The following is a 24066-nucleotide window of genomic DNA, read 5'->3' as shown; positions in this document are numbered from 1 at the left end:
AACAGAGATTTGGGGGAGAATTTAGCCAAGAGGTTCACCGAGCTTGTTAGAAGCATGCAGGAGACACCGTGAGAGAATGGTGCTGGGTAGGGAACAGAGCATATTCATCTTCTCGAGATATGGCCCACATAGTGTGGCAAGAGGGTCAAGGAAAGGGGATGGGGAAGTGCTGTGGGCAAAGGAGAACACAGACCCAAAGATGTTTTACTTTCGATTCCAGCCCACATTTTCCTACCAGGTTGTGTAGGAATGGCAGAGCCCCTTTCCCTTCCGTCATCTTTTCCCCACATGCCCTTATTCCCTTACCCTAGGGCACCAAGGCCCCCTAGGGTGTGGATTATCTGTGCGTTACCCAGCATGCACTGAGACACCCCTCCAGCGATGATATCACACACAGCACAAAATGGAGGCCTGTGGAACAAGGAAGTGGCAGTTTCTTAAAAATTCTTCCCCTTGCCCCTGGTTTCCTAGATATGAAGAACCCACGAATCACCTCCCTGCCTCCTGAATGTCATGGAAAAAACGGAAACATACTGGGCTGTAACGCTGAGCATCCACTTTGCCACCTTTCCCCTTCTCCATGGAGCCTGCACCGCTGCCGGAAGGGAGCAGACGAGTTACTGAAAAAGAACCAAGGGTTTTAAAAAAGCAGGTTTTTAAATCAACCTATTTTGGGAGCTTTAGATTCATCCTTTTCCCAACTGTGACACTGAATCATAATCACCTGCTAACTAAATTTGCCCAAGACAGTCCCAATCTTCTGGTACTAGTCCCTGGAAAATTGCTGACCCTATTTATCTTTTATGGGGTAATTCAAGAAGTGTTGCTATTTTAAGGTTTCAGTCGCCTCCCTAAATGTCGGAGGTTGAAGGGAGAATTGGGAATACACCATGCCAATAAGCCAGGACACCCATGGGTCTTTCCCATGCTGGTATCCTCCTTCCATCAGGGCAGCAAGGTTCCCATATGATTCAAATCTTCTTGTGCAATATAAAGATTCCTGTCATCATTGTAGTGTCATGAGGCCTGCCATGACTTTGCACATCAACAACACTGCCAGAGTAATGTATGAGTTGACCTGAACAATCTGTTGAAGTTTGTTTAAATTGAAATATCAAAATTATTCAATTAACAAATCATAGCATTGATAACCATTCATAAGCATGTACAGAATCTTGGACTTTCCCATTCCAATGCTGGACAAACAATGTCCATTTAGACACAAAGTTATCCATTGTATCTGGATGGCTTTAAGAGGGGTTTGGATAACTTCATGGAGGAGAGGTCTATCAATGGCTACTAGTCAGAGGGCTATGGGCCACCTCCAGCCTCAAAGGCAGGATGCCTCTGAGTACCAGTTGCATGGGAGTAACAGCAAGAGAGAGGGCATGCCCTCAACTCCTGCCTCTGGCTTCCAGCGGCATCTGGTGGGCCACTGTGTGAAACAGGATCCTGGACTAGATGGGCCTTGGGCCTGATCCAGCAGGGCTGTTCTTATGTTCTTATCCTTGCCCCTGGAATGTACAGTCTGACCAAGAACACACAAGAATTCCTGCTGTCTTTACCTGGTGAGCTGGTACTGCTGGGTGTACAGACATTATCGGCCAACCATGCACTCTGAGCCAGCGTGTCCTGCTTCTGGGGACCTTCAAGGGAACACATCAACTCTTGCACAAAAGAAACGGGAAAGAGGCCCCCATCACTAGATGTTAAGAGGGAGCTTTTAGGGTTGCTGTATCTACTCAGTTGAGACAGGGGAATTACTAGAGTGAAAGGGGCTCAGAAGACCCCACACTGACCGCCTCAATCTCCTCCTCCTCAGACGTTCCATTTTCACTCACTCTTCTGCAACAGCTCCTCACATTGGATGAGGAGTGGGACAGGGGCTGCATCACACAATATTCGGATGTCTGGCTGGAGGGGATTCTGCGGAAAGAACAGAAGCCCCAGTCACCCCCCTTGTAATAACACAGGATCAAAAAATGTTACATTCCCTTACAACAACGTAGGGATATGCAGAATGGATCATGGTCGGAACATTCTGACTGGGAACCAGCCATTTCAAGTGTTCCGAGCTCAGAGCAGAGTGCCTTCAAATGAGCTCAGAACAGAAGAACTCGAGCTCAAAACATTCAAGCAAAATGGCACTCTTCTGGCCTCTGCACACACATGGCAGCCATTTTTGTGGTCAGCACCACCATTTTGGAGTTGAAAATGGTGCTCGGAGCGTTCTGAATCAAAACAGGGTCATTCTGTCGGAACAACTGACACGACTGGTTGTTCTGACAGAACTTTCCAGGAATTTTGCATTCCATTCCGAGCTTGGGACAGAATGCAAAATCCGTTTCACGCACATCTCTACAACAAAGCTTTCCTGTTGTATATAGAACTTAAAGTCTATTCTGTGAGAACAGAACTGCTCAAGCCTCTAGCTACTATGCTCAATGGCTGACATGGTGCGCAGCTTACCACCTCCATAAGGAGGATCCACTGTGGGGCTCTGCAGCCTTGAGAGGAAGTGCCAACTGGGGAAACCTGTGGAAACATAGCTTCCGCAGTTGCTGCCTCAGGGCAACCTTGGAGCTTCCTTTGAAGTCTGCGACTGCAAGAGCCCACAACGCATCCTTACAGAGGTTGGTGGGCTGCACATCATGTCAGCCAATGTCTTCTGTATTGGTAGGTAGCAACACGGTAGGGATGACCAATTTTTCTATGCTCTACTGAAACCTTTTCCAGCCTCTCCCTTCACAGCAATATTTTGTTGGAACTCACTTGCACTTCCTGTTAAGGAATTCTGGGGAACTGGGACTGGAGGAACCATCTGACTTGAGGTCAAAGAAGGGTCCTGGACTCTCCAGTACCTCCTGTATTCTTTCAGCAACGTCTTTGCTAAGGAGAAATGAGAAACAGTTTACTACACAGAGCCAGGAGTCCTTCCAAAAGAGCTAACAATTTCTATAAGGCTCATCAGCAGACGCTCCTCCAGCCCAGGCTGTGTAGGGACCATTTAGATTCTCCAGAAGCTCAAGGCCAGAGAAATGACTCCCCTTTTCACTAGTTTGACTAGTGATCTCAAGGATTCTTGACCCTTTTCTGTAGCAAACAGCACAATTTTCTATCATTATTCCTTGCACTACAAACATCGCAGCACTTTCCAGTTCTCTGCTTGTGAGACACCACAATTTTGATACGGGCTAATCTGTCAGAAGAGCCACATAGTCAGACTTCCGGTTGGATAGCTAACGAGGCTACACGCTTCCCGACAGGGAAGACCGAGGAGGAGCAATTTAAGGGGGTTTTGAGGCTTCATAACCACCACCCCCATGCCACCCTGGATTAAAGGGTTTGGATCAAGATCTCCCACAGATTCCCCCTGAGCCGGCTCCTTAATTTAGAGCTGTGTTGAAGAGCGCAGTTCTGTTTTAAGTAGAGCGGTGGGGGCTGGGAGACATCAAGCTCACTCCTCCTACATCGGAAATCCTTTCGACTGAAGCTGGTTGGCATCTAATCTCTATGGTTTGGATTTAATTAATTACTAAAAGTTCAAGAAGCTCACCTCTCAGCGTGATTAAGGATAACTTGCTGGAATCGCACCTGCTTTTGTTGGAAGGACTTCACAGAACTCAAGCCGTTGCTGTAGGTTTTCTGACTATAAATCAAGGAGGGAAATTCAATCTTCTTACTAAATGCTGGGATTCAAGAACTGAACTGATGTCTAAAAGCTTTAAAGCTTTAAAAAAACCTATATTAGTGGGAATTACTATTGCTTTTTCCCCCCACTGCTGTTTGAGAAAGTCTATGAAAGAAGCGTTTTGCTGTTTGCTATTGAATATGTCTATCATCAAGTCAGCCAATTAAAGGAAGAAGGCGTTCCACTCTACCGTGAGAAAATTAAACTGGCAGTGATAAGATATATGAGTTGTGGTGTGGAGCTTACAAGGCCCGAAAATTGGGAAACAAGAATATAAACTAAGAGCCTTTGCAGGTGATGTTGTGTTCTTTTTAGAAAATCCATTGGACAAGATTGGAAGACTCTTGGAAAAAATACAACAATTTGGCCAATTGGCTGGGTTTTATATAAATAAGACTAAAACGAAGGTCTTGACTAAAAATATGGATCAGAAATCTAAGGATAGATTCTCTGAAATAAGTGAGTTGAAATTGGAGAAGAAAATTAAATATCTGGGGGTTTGGCTGACAAATAATAATTCTTTGTTGTTCTCAAATAATTATATTAAAATATGGAATACAGTGAAAACTGATTTACAAAGATGGTCTAATATGAATTTGTCTTTAATGGGAAGAATTGCAGTGGTGAAAATGAATGTCTTGCCTAAAATGTTATTTCTTTTTCAGACTATTCCTATAATCAATACTTTAACTTGTTTTAAGCAATGGCAGAAGGACATAACTAAATTTGTTTGGCAAGGGAAAAGACCAAGAAGTAATTTTAAGAATTTAACAGATGCAAAGGAAAGAGGTGGTCTTACCCTACCAGACATAAGGTTGTATTTTGATGCTGTTTGTTTGACCTGGTTGAAAAAATGGATAACATTAAGAAATCCTAGAATACTTGATTTGGAAGGATTTGATAGAAGGTTTGGATGGCATTCATATTTGTGGTATGAAAAAAGTAAAATACATAAAGACTTTCTGAATCACTATGTAAGAAGGAGTCTAATGAGGGTATGGGTAAAATATAAAAAATGGCTGGAACCTAAAACTCCGCTATGGGTATCTCCGATTGAAGCTTTAGCACGTAAAGAGGTAAATATCCAATCGCAATGGGGTACTTATAGGGATCTGTTATATTTTCAAGGAAAGGGCTGTAAGTTAAAAAGTATAACTGAAGTACAAAATCTGGTTAGTGATTGGTTTCAGTACCATCAGCTAAACGAAGTTTATAAGAAGGATCTTAAAGTTGGATTTGAGGATCAGATGTCGAGATTTGAGAAGGAGCTGTGTGAAAATGATGAAAAATTAGTTTCTAAAATGTATAAGCTCTTGCTTTTGGAGGAGACAAGAGATGAAGTGGTTAAAATGACTATGGTAAAATGGGCCCAAGATGTGGGGTGCAATATAGAAATGGGAGCCTGGGAAAAATTATGGAAAACTGATTTAAAGTTCACTGCATGTTATGTTTTAAAAGAAAATTATTATAAAATGATGTATAGGTGGTATTTGACACCTAAAAAAATGGCATTAATGTATAAAAATGTTTCAAACAAATGTTGGAAATGTGGACACTCTGAAGGAACCTTTTTTCATATGTGGTGGACTTGTAGAAAGGCTAAAGCATTTTGGGACATGATATATAATGAGTTAAAGAAAATATTTAAAATGACATTTCCTAAGAAGCCAGAATCCTTCCTGCTGGGAATAACACGAGGAGTGTTTTCTACAACTAACTTAACATTCTTTATGTACGCTACCACGGCGGCCAGAATAATATATGCACAGAAATGGAAGAGCAATGAACTGCCTTCAAAAGAAGATTGGCTGATAAAAATTTTAGAATATGCGGAGATGGCAAAACTTACAGTATTGGTAAGAGACCAAATTTTAGAATGTTTTAAAGAAGATTGGAAACCATTTTTATTGTATTTAAAGAACTATTTTGTAAAATATTGATTTTACAACAGGGTTTGAAATTTAGTAATAATATCAGGTTGAGCAGATCAAAATTGTGTTTGTAAAGTTTAAATCTATGTTTTGAATTATTATTATAGCAAGGGTTAACTCTATAGTTGGTGATTCACGAGGAGGTGTGAGAGGGAAGTCCATATTTGTTTAATGTGTTGTGATTGATTATTGTTAAAATTAATAAAAATTTAATTTTTTAAAAAAAGAAGAAGAAGAGCCACATAGTCACATTTCCTCTCTGCAATTATGTGTTTAGTGGTACCATAGAGAGAGGAAACCTGACTGGTAGGGAAGAGGGTTGTTGTTGTTTTGTTTAAAGGTCATTTAAAACTCTCTTGGCTTTGTCCGTTTGTTCTTTCCAATTAAGCTGAAGAAGGGCAAATGCACTCTACTCGTTAGGAGTACGCCAGAAATTGTTACATGTAGCCAGAAATTTGGCTTTGTACTGCTCCCCATTCTCATGGACAGTCAGACAAGACACAAGTTTGACATAATACAAGGTGGATCCGATTTAGATATTCCAGCCCTCATGACTCTAAGGAGAAGGGATGGACACACACACACACACACACACACACACACACACACGTACTTTCTTTGCAGCTAAAACTGAGCATTACTCTTGGAGAGCAAGGCAGGCCAGCTGCAACTTTGGTTTGTAAACTCCACTGTCACAGTGGAGGGTCAAATTAGAAGTGATGCAAGAGAAATCTCTGTTACTTTAATGCTGCCAAGGGGGGAAGGCTGGTCTTGTGTTGGCAAGCAAGACTTGTCCCCTTAGCCAAGCAGGGTCTGCCCTGGTTGCATCTGAATGGGAGACTTGATGTGTGAGCACTGTAAGATATTCCCCTCCGGGGATGGAGCCACTCTGGGAAGAGGAGAAGGTTTCAAGCTCCCTCCCTGGCTTCTCCAAGACAGGGCTGAGAGAGATTCCTGCCTGCAACCTTGGAGGAGCCACTGCCAGTCTGTGAAGACACTACTGAGTGCGCTAGATAGACCAATGGTCTGACTCAGTATATGGCAGCTTCCTATGTTCCTAATTTAAATTTGATCAGAGCAGTAGCAATGAGGGAGGGGGTGATTAACGCCTTCCCTACAGGCCCTTTGCTTGATCAAAAACATTCTATCCAGTTGCTTTTTTTCTGGCTGGGCAAGATACAGTGGCCGACATCCCCACTAATGAAGTACGCACACTTCAAGAGACTGTGGGGCCATGACGGGAGCCCTTACACAAGTCCCAGCCAGCAATGCGTTTCCAATCTTGCAGAGCCCTTCTGGAGTGTGGGGAGTGCTCTGGATTCTAAGGGCTCTGGATCAACAGGGTGCGTGCAGGAGGAAAGGGGGGAACTCTTCAAGGGCTCCCAACCTGCCCTTCAGTCCCTTGAAGCACACACACACTTCGTTAGTCAGGATGTCCGCTGGTGATCTGAGATGCTGGGAGAAAGTAAGCAGGGGCAGAATTGAGAATGGGGAAACCGCCCACAGGGAAAGGGCTAAACACCCCTTCTTCCCCCTGCTGCTGCTCTCATCAAACTTGGGAGTTTACACTTAGTTCAAAATAAAAAACTGAAACAGATGCTGCATGTGTCTTCAATCTCTTATCTAGTTTGCTCCACAGACTCTAGCTATTCTTATGTGTTGTTCACACTATGTGTTGTTCACATAATGAAAATAAATATGTGGTGGTGGTGGGACTTGGAAGGCCATATAATGCCTGAATTTTGCTATTTTGTTACTGCCCATGTAACAGGAATCTTAATTTACTTCTGTCGCTCTTGGAGCAAATGAAAAAACCTCCATTTTTGCCCATAGGTGGGGCAAAGGGATGACAACACACTTTTGGGAAGGGACTGTGAGTAAAATAAGGGTCATTCTGCCCCTGCTTACTATTACTGAGTATACTCTTAAACCCTAATCCATGAGATGACAGACGTATGACAGAGAAAGGGGGCAAGTTTCAGGAGCACAGTGTGGTGTTGAACTGCTGTACAAGTTCTTTCTAAAAACTCCTGAGACCCTTCCAAAGCTGTTTGCAGTGCAGCAAATGGGGCTATTATTAAGTCAGAATATCACTTTTCCCTGGCACACACACAAAAGACTCTTACAATCGCAGCTGCAAACTTTGGAAAAGCCTCTTTACTTAGCATAGCGTGCTTCAATCTCACCAGAAACTTTTGTTATTGTATAATTTGAAAGTAACAATCCCATTCTGGTCAGCTGCAAAAAGGAAAGGTCAAACTTTGCCACAAATTATAATACAGATTATCTATGTCCTTCCCGTCATAAAACTCAAAATCCCTTCACCATTTGAGAAAATTTGATTCTTTGGACTTATCTTCCACTTTTGCATCATTTTCCATCTCCTAGGATGAAAACATGTAATAGGCGGTTGTTTTTCATCCAAAAAGAAGGTGGTACAATCGTTATGATTGCCCATGACATGCACTGTCATTTTGCCACTGTTTGACCAGAGAAGACAGTGGGATAAAAGAGAAGAGCATGGAAGATTATGGGGAATGATCTTCTATTGGTACCACCTTCACCTCTCTTACGAACTATTCAGTGTTCCCTCTAACAGGGATTCCCAGAGGTTGTTGACTACAACTCCCATAATCCCCAAGCAGAAACTGTCACAGCTGGGGATTCTGGGAGTTGTACTCAACAACCGCTGGGAATCCCTGTTAGAAGGAACACTGGAACCATTGCCTTCTCTTCAGCCCCAGCCATTTGTTCCCCTCTCTCTCCCCCAAATCCAGACTCTCAGTTCCACCTGGTGCCATCTTATCCTATTTTATCTAGAACTGGTTTTCTAGGGGTTTTTTTTTCATGTCATCAATTTGGAAACAAGATCACACAATACTAACAACTCTCTCCGGTTATTGCTCTATTCCCCCCCCCCCCCATTTTAATATACAGAAAAGCTAGCCAAGTCAGAGAACTCCTAAACATGTAAATAGCAAAAACCTGCACAAAAGTGCCACATGCAAGTTTTAAATAATTGACTACAGAAATTAAAACTGGACACATCACCTCCCCCAAATGCCCAGTGATTAAGATGCATACAAAGGGGGAGAGACCCGTTTCCCAGGGGTGACGTGTCGCCAGCGAGTGGCAATCGGGAGCTGGTGCCTCTTCTGGTTGGCCTGAAGCTCTTGGGGGAAAGAGGGGGCCGACAGAGCCCACAGCTCACAGCAGTGAGTGAAGGTTATGACTAAAAAGGATGAAGCCCCTCAGTTTAAAAAATGTCACCTCACTTCGGGCTCTGCAATGGCAAGCGCCGATGACCACTCATTCTAGTAACAGCTCTCACAGAAATAGGTTCGCACAACCCAGAGAGCTGCCATCATCACCCCCCGCCCAGGAGCCCCCGTTCTAGCCTTCCCTTTCCCTCGCACAGCCATACCTCTTCTCCTCTTGGATGTTCTCAATGCCAATGGCACTACTGCGTCTCCCATTGAAGCGGCTGCCCCGGTTGCGCGACGGGTTTCTCCCAGGCAGGGCAAAGGACTAGAGGGAGGAAAGGAAGGGAAGGAAACAAAGACAAGAGCTGGAAGAGGAAGACTAGGGGGAGGCCTGGAGTCCAGGCCCTGTCCTTGTACTGCTGTTCAGTGCCAACAGATCCAGCCCTGTCCAGTCTCACAAGGTACCAGGTGAGCAGGATGAGGGAGCGGCCAAGGGTTGACAGAACAGGAAAGGAGAAAGGGAAGAATCTCGAGAAAGAGGAGCACACTAAGGACAGAATGGAACAAACATCAGTAGTCAGAACTCCATAAGTATGGGGGTGGGAGAGTGACAGTAGCACAAACAAGGGGAGATATAGATCCAGGGAAGAGAACACACAGAAAGGTAGATGCACAGATCCCCAGAGGGCCAAGTGGGACACTCTGAGAGATGTGTAGTTGTGGCTGAAAATGGCACCCTGGTGTCAAGCTCCACCTTCCTGCCTAAAATTCACGAGAACTTCCTGAGACACGTTTCCTTCTCTGTCATAGAAGCCAATGAAGTGAAGCAGGGATGCGGAATGTGGGATGTCATGATGTAATGGCAGGAACAGTTCTACTCGGCAAGACTAAGGTGGGGGTGGAACTAGGTGTGTGAGGGCCAGTGTGTGTGGAGTACCTGAACATTTACTATAATCGTCTAGTTTGGTCCAGAGGATAAGAAAAAAGAAAAGGCGCAGCACATCCCATTGCCTTAAATCAATGTTAATCAAGGATGGCTGCAGACTGCTAGATGTTGGTGTAATCTGTATGAGGGTACACTTAAGCGTATGGTTTGGTTCTATCCAGTTATTGTGCCATTTTGGCTTGAAATTAATACGGTAGTTAATATGACATTGCAATTATCAATGCCTTTAAGGATGTTCACATATTGTTGGGGTACATCCCCAGCATATAGAATCTAGAACTATATCAAGAACTGTGGATTCTTTGCACTTGGGGTGTTGCCAAAAGGATTATAATACAACACTGGAAGGACAAATTCACTCCTGAATTGCTACTTTGGATTACTGGTATGTGTTCTCTGTCAGCATTTGAACGGGTCTTTTTTCATCGGCAAGGTAAAGGAGAATTTTCAGCGACCTGGCTGAACTTTAATTAACTGTTTATGCTTTGAAATATAAGATATATATTCTTGAAGAAGGCGATCCCCCCTCCCCCTCCCCCACTTTTCTCCTGCATTGGTTGTATCTTACTATGTTTAAGCTATGTTTATGGGTTTTTTCTCCCCGACCCCTTCCCCCCCCGCCATTATATTCACATGCATTATTATCATCATCCTTGACCATGTTTATGTACTGTAATCTCATTGCAAGAAAAGAAAGGAAAAGAAAATCAACTTGCCATTTCTCCTTTGGCTACTGCCCTTCTTGCACACGTGATATCGGCAACATAGAGGTCAGATGTGATTGAATGTTCTGGAGCCCTGAGGGCAGTGGTATCATGGCTTAAGACTAACTGTAAGCCACAGCCTCCGACCTAAGGAAAAGGTATTCTACAGCATGCACTCTACTACTAAAGGGAAGGACATGGTTCAGTGACTGAACACCGGTTTTGACTACAGTTCTCGGAGTCTTCAGGGACCATGCCTTGCTCAAATTAAGCCCTGTCTGAGAACAAATCCACACAGACAGGCTTTTCACATTCTGGTTGCTACTAAAGCCTCAAGCTGACTGGACTATCTCCAGAACAGCTTTTTCTTCACATGTAATTCAAGGCCAAAGTAGACGTGTTGCAGGAGTTCTGCAACTGGAACTCCAGATGACTTTTTCTCTTTCAAAAAGCAACTGCCAAGAGAGTGATTTGGAGCAGAGCTGTGGCAAGGTGGGACAAACTGTTAGGCGACCCCTTGTGCAGTTCTGTTCCAAATCACGCCACCCACCCAATTGTGGCTTTTTGAAAAAGATGTTAGGATTCCTGTCCTTCCAAAGCCTTGCCTGTGCAAGAGAGGAAATGCTCACTTGTCTCATTAGAAGCCATCCCAAACAAGCTCAGCCCAAATCTGATCAAGCAACAGTTACATGAATGCCAAGTGAAAGAACAGCTGCCAATGTAGCATCTCCAGCTAGTCTAGCTTCTAGACAGACACCACTTCATCACACTCAGCAGTCAGTGAGTCATTGAACAGACTGGCCCTGCTATGCAAACAATACCCATTGCAGATACAATATCCTCAGCAAATTGCCTGCTGTAAGTGGGGAAAACCCTGAGAAATTTTGCTACTCTTATAGAAATGTTTACTTCCCTCAGAACTCCTCAGACAGTTTCTCCCAGAAAATTTCACTTTCAAGAAATACGGTGGCCAAGGTCAACTCCAGGTCTGGGGGTGGCCTCAACACGTCAGCACTGAAGGGAGTGGGGTGGGGGGAGATTGGGGGTGGCAGCAAACATCCCTATTCTTCTCAAGTTTGCTCATTGCATGGGAGACTTCTTTACCAATTCTGGACTCTTAACAGGACAATTTAATGCTGCTGAAAGGCAGCTATACCCACAACCTGATGAAGCACTGACATTACATTTTTAATGCAGGTGTTTCGTCTACCTGGATTCCGGGTGTCATTTCTTACTCAGCAGCACTAAATATTCTGAGCTATATGTTTTATGCAGGGGCCCATGTAAGAACAGATAGCCCTAAAATTCTAGAAACATTATCAAAACTCTTACTTCTCTCAAAATTCTTCAGATATTAGGTTTGGTAGGGGGGTTTTGCCCAAGCGCAAGCCTCCAAATGAGTTTCAAAATTTCACTTTACTATGTAAGATATATATGGGGGCTTAATCAATCGTCAATATATATTCAGAACCACCAAGCCTACAGCAAGCATCATTAGTTAGCATGGGTAGCCCTTCATAAGCTTTAAGCATAGGATATCTTGGCTGTAGGAAAAGGGGAATTAAGCAAAGCCATTGATATCGATGTGCTACTAGTAGTTACAGGGCGTAAATGGGAGAAAGAATGACAGACCTATCAGCAAAAACAATTGGTTGTCAGCACAAAAATATAGAGGGTGCTTGATTCATGTTGGGAGAGGATATATTGTAATGTTGAATAAAGGTAAAATGTGCCGTCAAGTCAATTTCGACTCCTGGCGCCCACAGAGCCCTGTGGTTTTCTTTGGTAGAATACAGAAGAGGTTTACCATTGCCACCTCCCACGCAGTATGAGATGATGCCTTTCAGCATTTTTCCTATATCGCTGCTGCCTGATATAGTGGAGATTCGAACCAGCAACCTTCGGCTTGTTAGTCAAGCATTTCCCCACTGCACCACTTAAGGTAGACGAATATCTATTTGTAATAGCCTATCACAGACTAAAATGGATTCTGTTTCCTACAGAAAGGAGGATTTTCTGAAAGTGGGTGGAGTATACAAGTACTGTCCACTGTAACCTACCACAGGCAACGGTCAATTGACTCTGGGTGTACTGTCTGTCTGAATTATGTTTGCGATTTTTATGGTTTGTCTAATCTACATTTGCAATTGCTATTTTGAAGTTGATAAGATAGAAATAAACTTTTAAACTTGATTTCTTGAGTTTGTATTCCATTCCTGAAGCAGTGGACAATTCCAACCCAACAGCCAAGGTCTGGTCAGGCAAGGCTGAGATGGAAAATTAACTTCAATAAATATATTAAACTAAATTCCTACATCTGCATTTAGGGAAAGAATTACTTTGGATAGATTGAATGTGAAGAATCAATGCCCCAAAAGGTTCCCAAGCAGCCGAGAGAGTCCTTGCTCGCCATGCTCAAGGAGGGAGGGGTCTCTAAAGTTTACAATATTCAACCCCATAGAAGTGAAGCATTCCCCATTCCTCAAGTTGTGTGTCAAAGTCAGAATCAGCACATAAATGATTCGGGTCCAGACAGAGGGGAAATAAGATGGGGAAATGAACACAGAGATGAACCCTGCTGCACTTAACGCAAACATGGAGCAACCAAGAGCTGATAATGTCAACAGAGTAGCAGGTCCAGGGGAATGAGGGGAGGGGACACTGAAGACCTGGTACTCTCCACACTGTGACCCCCACCTCCCCAATACCTTACCGCAGCAATGGCCTTGGGGCCCTCGGCGACACTCTGGTTGAGAGCAAGACCAGCAGTAGCCGGGCGGCTGGGCGGAGTGGATGGCGGCTGCTGCTGCTGCTTCCTCACGGCTATTCCCATGGTATCCAGGCTCTGGCTACGGCCCCGGATCACCCGCTGGAGAGAGGGCAACAGGGAGACAGACACAGACAGGTTCACAGACACACAGAAGGACATCATGAAGAGCACCACAAGACAGCGGAGGGTAGTGGGGAGGGAGGCCGAGGGAACTAAGGTTACATCGCCAAGACTCTAAGGTTACATCGCCAAGACTAAGGTTACATCGCCGAGGGAACTAAGGTTACATCGCCAAGACTCAGGCAGAGAAGGTACTGCTTTCTGAACCTCCTTGGACAGAAGCTACTTGGACTGATCTAATCCAGATCATCCTTAGCAGTGTTGCCAAAGTCTTTGTTCTCAGTCTCCTGCAAATAAGAGATACTCACCAACATAATTCCAATTCTCCAAAAACCCAACATCTTCCACTGCTATCTAGAGCCACCAGCACCAGTTGAGAGAGTAGGCTCTCATTACTGTAATGAAGATATTCCATCAAAAATAGAATCAAGGTTTTCCATCTAGAGTCAAAAAGGTGATGACTTCCCAGGGCATCCTTCACACAGCAAGCTTGACTGCAAACTCCAAGTTGTTCCAAAAAACTGATACAAAAAGTGGATTTTTTAACCTGGGATATAAATTGGGCTATGCTCTAATACACAGTGAAAACCCCGAATTGTGTGTGAAGTGCTCCCTGATAGCTTGTAGGGACTTCGGGATAAATCTGCCCGATATGTGAACGCACACCCTCCATTCCGGAGGAGATGTGCGTTCAGCTACAGGGCTTTAAAAGCCCTGTGTGAAAAATGCCCAGGCCCCTCAGAATCGTTCTACATGACCTGGTCTGCACATAAAGCAGAATGAGGTAGTGGGCTGCAGATGGAACAATCACATTGTTGAATGCGCAGTGTAGCAGAGAGTGCTTTTTACTTGCAGAAAGTTTGTTTAAGGTGAAGGAGGATTCAAAAATCGCATCTTGCAGCCTCAAGTTATACAGGCCCAAGTCTTTCAGCCTTCTAAGTAGAGAGAACCCCTACCTTCTGAGAAATTTAAGTAGAACCTCAATTTTCCAGTTGATTTTATATTCACAATAACGGGTGCCATATGATGGAAGAAGGGTTGTGTGTATAAGGCTGTGAGAAAGCGAGACTAATTCTAGGCAAAAAACAGCAGCAAAGACTGAGCAGCAAAGGCAACTGGGCCCTCTCCTCTCTACCCTCCTTCTTGAGCTTCTTCCCCGCTCTCCTCGTCCCATACCCCTGCCTGTGTTTTGCGTACCTCCAGGGGTGTTGAGAAACAGGCAACTCTGTCATCTCAGGATTCTATATTCTGCTGGTTGTGGAAACCAGGCCCACACCATGCAAAATAAGGTGACAGAACTGATGTGGCAGAATTATGCCACTTTAAACTGCAGGTGGAGGATTGCATGTCTGAATGCGGCCCACCCCACAGCAAACAAAACAAAACCCGAACCATGCATGCGCACTTATAGGATATAGGGCAGTAAAAGTAAAGTTCAGCACAACCCTTGCCCTGTGACTCTAGTATACTAGATAGAGGGAGGTGGTTCTGTTTTGTTAAGTGAAAAGTCATTCAAATCTTCACCTGCCACAGAAGTCATGCAGTCCAGAATCTTACCAGCTGTAGAGCCCTTTCCTGCTTGTACCCCAGTTCTAAGCACATTTGTGGTTCAGTCTCCTTGCTTTGAATGGAATCTGCTTTCAAGTGAAAATGCCCTTAGGACTGAAACTTTAGCCATGGACTATCATGTACAGCACAAGCAGAAAGCAGAGTCAGTGATTATACATATGGGCCATCAATAAGCACCAGACCTGAGTGAGACAGATCTTCTACAAAGGAGAGAAGAATTCAGGATGTGTCTATATTGCAAAAAGCCCCAAGACGGAGAGCACTAAACAGCGGCAGGTTACAGGATGTGCTGTCGACTGCAGCACCTATATCACAAGAGCAGATGTCACGAAGAGCTTGTGGCCAGCCTCCTTGGTTTTTGTCAGCCCTGAGTTTCGCTAAACAGGGTGGCCAGCTCGGGAACTAATCTGGTGCCATTGGGAAGAGGTGCCTCTTTCCTCATATAGACATTTCACATGTTACAGGATCAATAATCTCATGCACTGGACAGGTTCCATTCTCACTCCAGGGGGGAAACAATTACATTTCTAAGGGTTCCCTGGGGAAATGAATATCAAACCCATTTAAGTCAGTGGCGTTGATATGGTCTGCCACTAGATTCAGTGCCCCCGCATTCCCCACACTCCACAGTGGTGCATCCCAACAATTGATACCCTGAATGAGGGTATTGATTATGCTTTTTTTCTCTCCAGATCAGAGGCAGGGAAAGAGTCCATCATAGAAAGAGACCCTTTGCCCTGAGCTGCTTCCCATCCTCATTTTCTTAGTGAAAAGCCAGTAATGCAGATTGCCTCATTGATTCTTGCCTGATCCCTTTCCCTAGCTACAGCTAAGCAGAAATATCAGCATCTCCTGCAGAAGTACCACAGGGTCTGATGGAGCTTGTTGAGGGGTTTAAAATGTACTCTCTAGATTAGGGTTGCAGCCTTCCAGCTGTTGGAGTACAACTCTCATCATCCCTGACTACTGGCCACTGTGGCTAGGGATGATGGGAATTGTAGTCCAACAGCAGCTGGAGGGCAGGAAGTTGTCTGGCCCTGGTCTAGATATGTGTTATGGACACGCCTGCAGTAGGAGGGCCTACTCAGAGCGCCACAATTCTGTGCAAGTACAGACAAGCTGCTAAGATCTGGTACTGGCAGGAATTCAGCATCCTGATCATCTCTGTGAACAGAAAAGCAGGTTTCAGAGCCTTAGAGCTGGCCAGATCAGTCAAGCAGGCAATGCCTACTCATGAGATACCCAAAGCCAGGCTAGGTAGAGGGAACGGGGGCAGAGTTGTCAGTAGAATGCTCGTGGGCTAGGAAAGGGGGCTCCAATGCCTTGCATGGCTCAGTGCTTCTAGCAAAATCAGAACAAAATTGTGCAGAATACGGGAATACATACTTCACTTTTGTAATGTACACATATTGCATAAGATGGGTTTCCTTGGACATTTTTTGGCTTTTCTATTGCAAAGTATCTGCATTCCTTCCTACATCACTGTTTTCGGGATGATTATAACATTGTGGGAAACATAGCCATTGGGTGACTGGGCTACAAGTCTTGCTGTAAGTTTGGTCATCTTGATTACTGTGTATGTGTCTATCCTCATAAGAACATAAGAACAGCCCTGCTGGATCAAGCCCAAGGCCCCTATCTAGTCCAGCATCCTGTTTCACAGAGTGGCCCACCAAACGCCTCTGAGAAGTCCACAGGCAAGAGATGAAGGCATGCCCTTTCTCCTTCTGTTGCTCCCCTGCAACTGGTATTTAGAGGCATTTCGCCTCTGAGGCTAGAGGTGGCTTATAGCCCTCAGACCAGTAGCCGTCGATAGCCCTCACCTCCCTGGATTTATCTAAGCCCCTTTAAAGCCATCTAAGCTAGTGGCCATCACCACGTCCCATGGCAGAGGATTCCATAGATTAATTATGTGCTGTGTAAAAAAAGTACCTCCTTTTGTTGGTCCTAAATTTATCAGCATTCAGTTTCATGGGATGACCCCTCATTCTAGTGCAGTGAGAGAGGGATAATTATTATTGTGTCTAACCAAGGAGTCAGGGATCTAAACAGCAGAAGGATGTTTAATGTTCCATCTGTAAGTCTCTCTCCAGTCCATGGAATGCAATAGCCATCAGAATTGGAAAGGCGATACCTTCTAACTGTTGCCAGGGCACAGAGAAAACAATTTGGAACCAGTTTACAGTTTGAATCCCGGGCACTTTCCAGATTAGACCCTGCAACGGGGTCACGGCGTATCTCTGAAGTGTGCTTCCACACTTCCTGCGTCGTGACACGGCAGTCCCTATGCGGACAGGAGGGTGCCTGCCGTTCACATTTCCAGTGGCTTGTTTTGAATTTAATCACTGCGATATAGTGCTATGACGTCGCATATCCGGTTTAAGAAAGTTGCTGTTTTTTCAGGTTGTTAATTTCTGCAAGACTGCTCTCCCTGCTGTTTACATTCCGAATACAACTTGCTGAACAGAGGCATTTTGCTGCTGTTGAGCAGCTAGTTTGGAAAGCGCCCAGGAGAAACAGGATGATAAATTGGCTGAAGCATTTTGGGACACACAGGCTCTCTCTGAGGTTCTGGCTGAGGGTTACTGGATCTGCTGTTGCTATAAGAACATTCGTTTGCTTTCATAATACTCTGCTTGCATTTTTGTAAATGAAGCAATTACTGCCAAGACAAGAGAAGTCTCCTGTGTTCTTTTTCATCCAAAGGAAATTAAACCCTTTAGTGCTGCCCCTGAAACTCTGCACCTTTTGGGGGAGTGCCAAATGATTGCCAACCATCATGAAAAAGCAGGAGTTGCATGCTTCAGGGCATTACATCATTTCCTGTCCAATATTCTCATTTCTTTCAAGCTCCTGCCTTTTACACTCCAGAAATCATCAAGAATAACAGATATGTGATCCCATCCCCGAGGCAAGGCACTCAGACGGTAGTGGCATCTGACCTCATCATGACTAGCAGGTAGGCTGCTTCCTGCCAAAACAATGGAGCCGATTTCTTCTTCCCCCATGCTGCTATTTAGAAGACTTGGCTGCTATCTCCTCTTAAAGTAAAGTTGTGCCATTGAGTCAGTGTCGACTCTTGGCAACCACAGAGCCCTGCGGTTTTCTTTGGTAGAATACAGGAGGGGTTTACCATTGCCTTCTCCCAGCAGTATGAGATGATCCCTTTCAGCATCTTCCTATATCGCTGCTGCCCAGTATAGGAGTTTCCCATTATCTGGGAAATATACCAGCAGGGATTCAACCCAACAACCTCTTGCTCCCTAGGCAAGTTACTTCCCCACTGGACCATTAGGTTACTCCCTACTTGATTCTTTTCCTGGCTCAGTTAGCTCCCTCAGCTCCATCACCCTTGCATTGCAGTCTGGCTCACAGCGCTCTCAAGTCCAGGTGGAGCAGCAGGGCCAGCAGGAGAGGTAGCGAGAGAAGGAGGAGCAGACTAGAACACGCTCGTAAGAACAGCACCCCTCCTCCCACTGATGCTCCCCCTCCCTCCCTTTAATCTAGATCCGTGGTTCCCAGCCTGGGTTCTTCCAGATGTTGCTGAACTACAACTCCCATCATTCCCAGCTACTCCCATGCTGGGAGTTTAGTTCAACAACATCTGGAGGGACCCAGGTTGGGAACCACTGATCTAGTTCCTAATTTTTTGGTGTTGGTCTTGCAAAACCATTGTGTCCCTCCCTGTGCCAGGGGCAGCTGGGGCCTCCAAAATGTGGGGGTGCTACAAGCCACTCCCACACCTCCATCCACTTCTCTCTACCCACTAAAAGCTCCTCTTGCCTGTTCCACCAACAGTACTGACAGCTGGATCAAGCCTCCATGGGCAGAGGCAGTATGCTGCTGAATACCAAATGCTGGGGACAAACCAAAAGGGAGGGCTGTTTCCCCACCTGCCTGTCTGTGTGCAATTGGTTAGTCACTGCCGGTAACAGCCGGAGGATCAGTCTTTAAAAAAACACAAAAAACTTAAGGGCAGAGAGAATGAATATTAGGTGTCCCCACCCCACCCCGCACCCCTTTAAGGTGATAGTTCTGTGGTATTTGGTATTCAGCAGTTGGTCTTCTGAAGAATACTGTCTCTGCCCATGGAGGCTTGATTTAGCTGCCATTGCTTATGGCTGGAACAGGAGCTTTCTGCAGGAGAAGTTGCAACTGCCATGAGGGGCTTGTAAGTATGAAAAAATCATCTCTCTTCTTCAAGGATGCTTTTGACTTCCTCTTACCAAGCTTCTCTTTTCGGATGAAAGAGAAGCTTGGAATATAGAGGAATATCTACAACTACCGGGAGGGACTAGAAACCTCTCTTTCTTGCTGAAGTAAAGATTACTCGCAGAGTCTGCCCAGAAGCATCTGGAGAGAAGGAACTCGGTCCCCACAGACCTTTGTCCTCAGATCTTCGGCCAGTGGAAGGAAGCCCCACAAGCATTTCTCCAGTCCTGGGCAGGGGCAGCTCCATCGAAGCCTGGGAAAGCAAGATGGAAACTGCCCAGGGGATGTCAAGGAAAGTCAGGTGGTGCCGTCGAGTCCGTGTCGACTCCAGGAGACCACAGAGCCCTGTGGTTGTCTTGGGGAGAATACAGGAGGGGTTGGCCATTGCCATCTCCCGCGCAGTGTGAGATGATGCCTTTCAGCACCTCCCTATATCTCTGCTGCCCAATACAGGTGTTTCCCATACTAGTCTTGGAAACATACCAGTGGGGATTCGAAACAGCAACCTCGTGCTCCCTAGGCACGTTACTTCCCTGCTGCGTCATTAGGTGGCTGCAAGGTGATGTGACAAGTTACAAACTTGGATGTGCCCAAAGGCTGTGGATGTGCCCAGCTCCAGGACACAACACTTTAGTTGACAACTGCGGCTGCTGCAAAGGTTCTTCTTGTGGACTCCCCCAGCATTGTACAAAACAGGGTATGAAATCCTCCGGCCTTGATCCCATTCACGCTTGCAACAAGTTCCATGCAAATCCTCCCGCTCACAATGAGGCACTTTGCCTGGGGTTATCATGGCATTTCTGTGACATGATAGGCAAGGGCTGGGGTCCTGCTTCCCATACCATGCACCCCAAAAACCTGTGCTGCCTGCTCCTGGACTGTAGTGGGAGTCAGCAACCAATGAAACCGGACTAATTTGCTTACATCATGGCATGTGTGATACTTATATACCACTTTTCAACAAAAGTTTCCAAAGCGGTTTACACAGAGAAATAATAATAATATAAAATGGCTTATTTGTGGTTTACTAGGCAGTGCTCTAAAAATGCCTTGATAACTCTAAAGAGATCAGAGCAGCTGCATTTCTCTTCACCAGGGAACTCCTTCAGGTCATTCTCACAACCTGTGAGCAGGGCAGGGAGGGTGCGGTCGGGGGGAGGCAGGATCGATCTGACCTTTTCCCCAGATGATCTTTACTGTTTCCCGGACTGCACAACTCACAGGCCCACACATGCCGTGCTGCTCGTGGCAGTATAGCCATCTGGAGGCCTGGGGAACACAGCCTGGCCTCCAGAAACCCCTCAATGCATTGCGCAAGGAGCCAGGCGCATTGGGGGCATTTCCACCCCAGGCAGCCCCAGCAGACACATGACCAGGGTACCAGTCTACCCCGAGAATAGCCCCAGGACAGAAATTCGGCTACCCGGCAGGGCAGCGCCAAGATCGGCTCTGACCGCCGGTGCTCCACACAAGCAGCTCTATCCAGGCTGCTCGTGGGAACAGCCTCCTTAGCTTTTTCGAAGAGATCGCAGACCAGAGTGGCAAAACACCTCGGCAACCTCAGCCTCCCACTCTTGTTCCTTCCAGGATTTGTGCTGGGTGCTTATGCAGCACTAAGAAACTAACCGGCCTGCCATTATCCAGGTTCTTGTCCCCAAACAAGAATGGGTCACATTATCACCAATCAGAGTCAGCGTTACCAGTGTGATCACAGAAGTCAATTCGGTACTTATTTAAGGATACCAGAGGACAACAAGCAGCACCCTGTGCATTGGTGGAGAATGGCACACACATGATACACTGGCCATCCTTAACAAAATACACAGAACCAGTGAGCACGAAAGGCTTTACTTCCACATCTTTTAAGCAATGACAAAGCAATCTGATCCCTGCCTCTTGAGGGACAAAGTGCAACTTAGATTAAGACCCTGTTATGCAGGCACGTGACTGCCGCTCCCTGCTGCTAATACAGCAGAAGAGCCCCACCGTGGCCAGTAGGTGCCCTGGTGAGCTGCAGCAATGTCTGGGAAGTGGAATCCTTCCCGTGCTTTCCCATGGACTCCTCACTTTCCAGTGCTCCCTGCGTGCCTTCCCAGATGCCACTGGAGTTTGCCAGAGCATCCAGCGGCATCTTTAAGGGTCTCCACCACTGCGGGGAACAGCACAACATTGTGAGCAGGTGGGCAATGGGGATAGTCACTTCGGAAGGGTTCTTTGACTTTGGCCCGGAGGATTATCTGACTTTGGCTACTTGGAGCCAAATATTTACACAGGCCTAGTGGCCAGGAGCAAGGAGCTAAGGCAACGGAAAAAGTTCAGAGATGCAGCAGGTGCTACTTTTGAACTGTTTATGGCTCCCAGGTGTGCATTTTACCTTGTAGAGAGTCTCCCCAAGGGCATGGTGATGAAGCTGCACTACCACATAGGCATGCAGGAAATTGGAGGCAATCATGTCAGGGACAAAGGGAGTATTTTCATCCTGGAAGACAATGGCCACAATATCGTTCCCAATGTGGCGCTTCTGCTGAAGCTGGAAGGAAGCACACAAGAGAGGGAGTTATTCTTCCAAACAGCAAATAGCCCAACATGGCCTACTTAACCCCACCGGCCTCCCATCTCAGTTGAAAACCTGAATCCATTCTAAAGCCCAATCCCAGCATGCTCCATCAACACTAAAATATCTATATGTCACTACCAGTCTAGATGCTCATACATCACTCTCTCTTCCACCCCGTCCACAGTTTGCAGCTCCCTAAGCGCCACGAAGCATCAGGTACCTGCTGGGCATCTCCCTCTGTGAAGGGTAGCTTTGTAGAGACATGGAACATGATCTCCTTGCCCCGGAAATTGGTGTAGACAGACTCTGTTCCTTTCTGGCCTCTAGTAACATCCAAGCCACCTCGGAATCTGAGCAGATCAGTCCCACATATTTCAGGAAAGGTGGGGGGTGGGGCGAGGCAGAGCGGGGGAAGAGGAGAAAAAGAAGGGAAGAGTGAAAAGAAGCACTTTATTCAGAGATGGAAATACAAGTCAAGTGAGGGCACATTTTGTAAAATGCACGTCTACCAATTCTTCATAATGCTTCTGCAAGACTAAAGTTCTTGTTGGAAGTGAAGGACCTTGCGCTGTCTCATGTCTCAATGACATAGGAGGACAGACTAGTGGGTCAGAGGGCTAGAGAGGTCAAGACATTGGTCATCCTTTCTCTACTGCTCTGACATTATCCCTTTGGTATGGAGATTGCTACTCTCAGGGATTGACTTCCTGCCTGCCTGGCTGGCCACTTCCTCTTCCTTCTCTTTCCTTTCTTTTTCCTTGCAACATGCAATGCAAGCTCCTCTCTCCCTGCACTATGTATGCAGAGATGTAGAATCCATCTGCATCCAGCTATCTAGATAGAGTAGAGATACTATCTCTCCACTTTACTATCTAGAATGGAATTCACTAATAAATGCTCCATATATTGATCTGAAACTATGAACTGGCTCCAGGTTATTTTACTCTTAGCATACACGCATGCCTGGGCAGACTCCGCTGTGTTGTGCCTCTGTGCACTCTGCTATATTAGGAGAGTATCTCTTACCAGAGAGAATTCCCAACAGTTCTTTCATTCTGAGGTATAACTGGGAATGCATTTGAGCACCCAAGTAAGTTGTGGGAGAGCATAATTCAGAATAACATGCCCTCATAATGGCAAATAAAAGGGATGGCTCTCTAAATCCAGAGTTGGGAAATAAAATGTGATCCAAGTTGCCATTTAAGATATAGATGAAAACTTGATAGTCCACTGTGCTGCAGAGGGCAGTGGACTATGGTTTTCATCTATATGTTAGATTCCAGAGCATTTAGCCAAGAAGGCGATAGCAATACAAAATGGAGCCCCTAAAGAAATATGGTTCTAAACAGCATAAGGAGAAGCAAGGATGGCATGTCTAGACTCCCATCCAGACACGTCTTGGGAAGACAGAATTGCACATCCAGTCTGTAGTGCTCTGGCAAGGCAGGGATACTGACCAAAAAAACCCAAAAATGGGTTTTTCTCACAGCAGAGATTTCTCTGCCATTGTCCAGGAGGGGAGGTTCCATTTGGGTCAGCAGCATGTCTACATCTTCTCCCTTTTCATTTGGAAATCAATCTGGCTAAGGCACAAGAGGGCAGGTGTGTGTGCAGCCACCTAGACCTGGTTTGCACAACATAAGGCCCGGGGGCCGGATTCGGCCTGTAGGGACTATTTTACTGGCCCCCAGGTATCCTGCAGCAACATAGGAGCTGAAAACTGCCTTATAGCGCCATCCTATGCATGGTTTCTCAGAAATATGTTCCATGGTGTACCCAGTGAGGCTTACTCCCTCCCATGTAAGCATGCCTAGCATTGCAGCCTGAAAGCAATGACAATTTAGGGAGAGGAGAGGACTTGGCATTTATTTTGGGCCGGTGTGCACTCCAGGGGCCCCACTGACTGAGCAGGGACAGGACCTATTTTCTGGCCACTATTTCTTGGTTAAAACTATGGGTCTGTTGACAGGGGGAATAGGTCCACAAGTAACTAACGATATTTTTAATTTTAAGGTAATAATGTGCTAAAAATTGACCTCGGCCCTTGCATGCCAAGTTGTGTATGGTTCTGGCCCACTAGGGCATTTGAGTTGTGCAGCCCTGACCTAGACTCTTATGACTTGCAGCATCTTCCAACTTCTTCCTTCCCCCCTAGTTCATCCACATACACGCTCCTGCACGCAGAGTGTTGCATATTTGTTTTTGGAAATATTTACAAGCTAACTACTCAGTACTCTGAGTAGGGCTGGCCCTATCATACACAGCACCTTTGAGGAGAGAGGAGTGCTTTTGGCATGCACACGCACACATATACACACACCCACCCCTCAGGTTGGTCTTTCAGTGTTGCCAAGTTGTGCAGC

General features: G+C 45.7%; 1 protein-coding gene across 1 annotated transcript; it reads right to left on the bottom strand.

Moving 5' to 3' along the window:
* Positions 1–495: 495 nt before the first annotated feature.
* Positions 496–23210, bottom strand: LOC128343698 (ral GTPase-activating protein subunit alpha-1-like). The gene is made up of 9 exons (XM_053293133.1): positions 23191–23210; positions 21924–22053; positions 21521–21676; positions 9047–9150; positions 3557–3649; positions 2773–2889; positions 1800–1926; positions 1566–1646; positions 496–620 (listed from the first exon to the last, which is right to left on the bottom strand). The coding sequence occupies exons 1-9, from the start codon at positions 23208–23210 to the stop codon at positions 618–620; spliced, it is 831 nt and encodes a 276-aa protein (XP_053149108.1). The 3' UTR covers positions 496–617.
* Positions 23211–24066: the final 856 nt, after the last annotated feature.

The sequence above is a fragment of the Hemicordylus capensis genome, chromosome 2 (assembly GCF_027244095.1).
Source record: "Hemicordylus capensis ecotype Gifberg chromosome 2, rHemCap1.1.pri, whole genome shotgun sequence".
NCBI classification, from domain to species: Eukaryota; Metazoa; Chordata; class Lepidosauria; order Squamata; family Cordylidae; genus Hemicordylus; species Hemicordylus capensis.
This window is presented reverse-complemented; position numbering and strand designations above follow the sequence as displayed.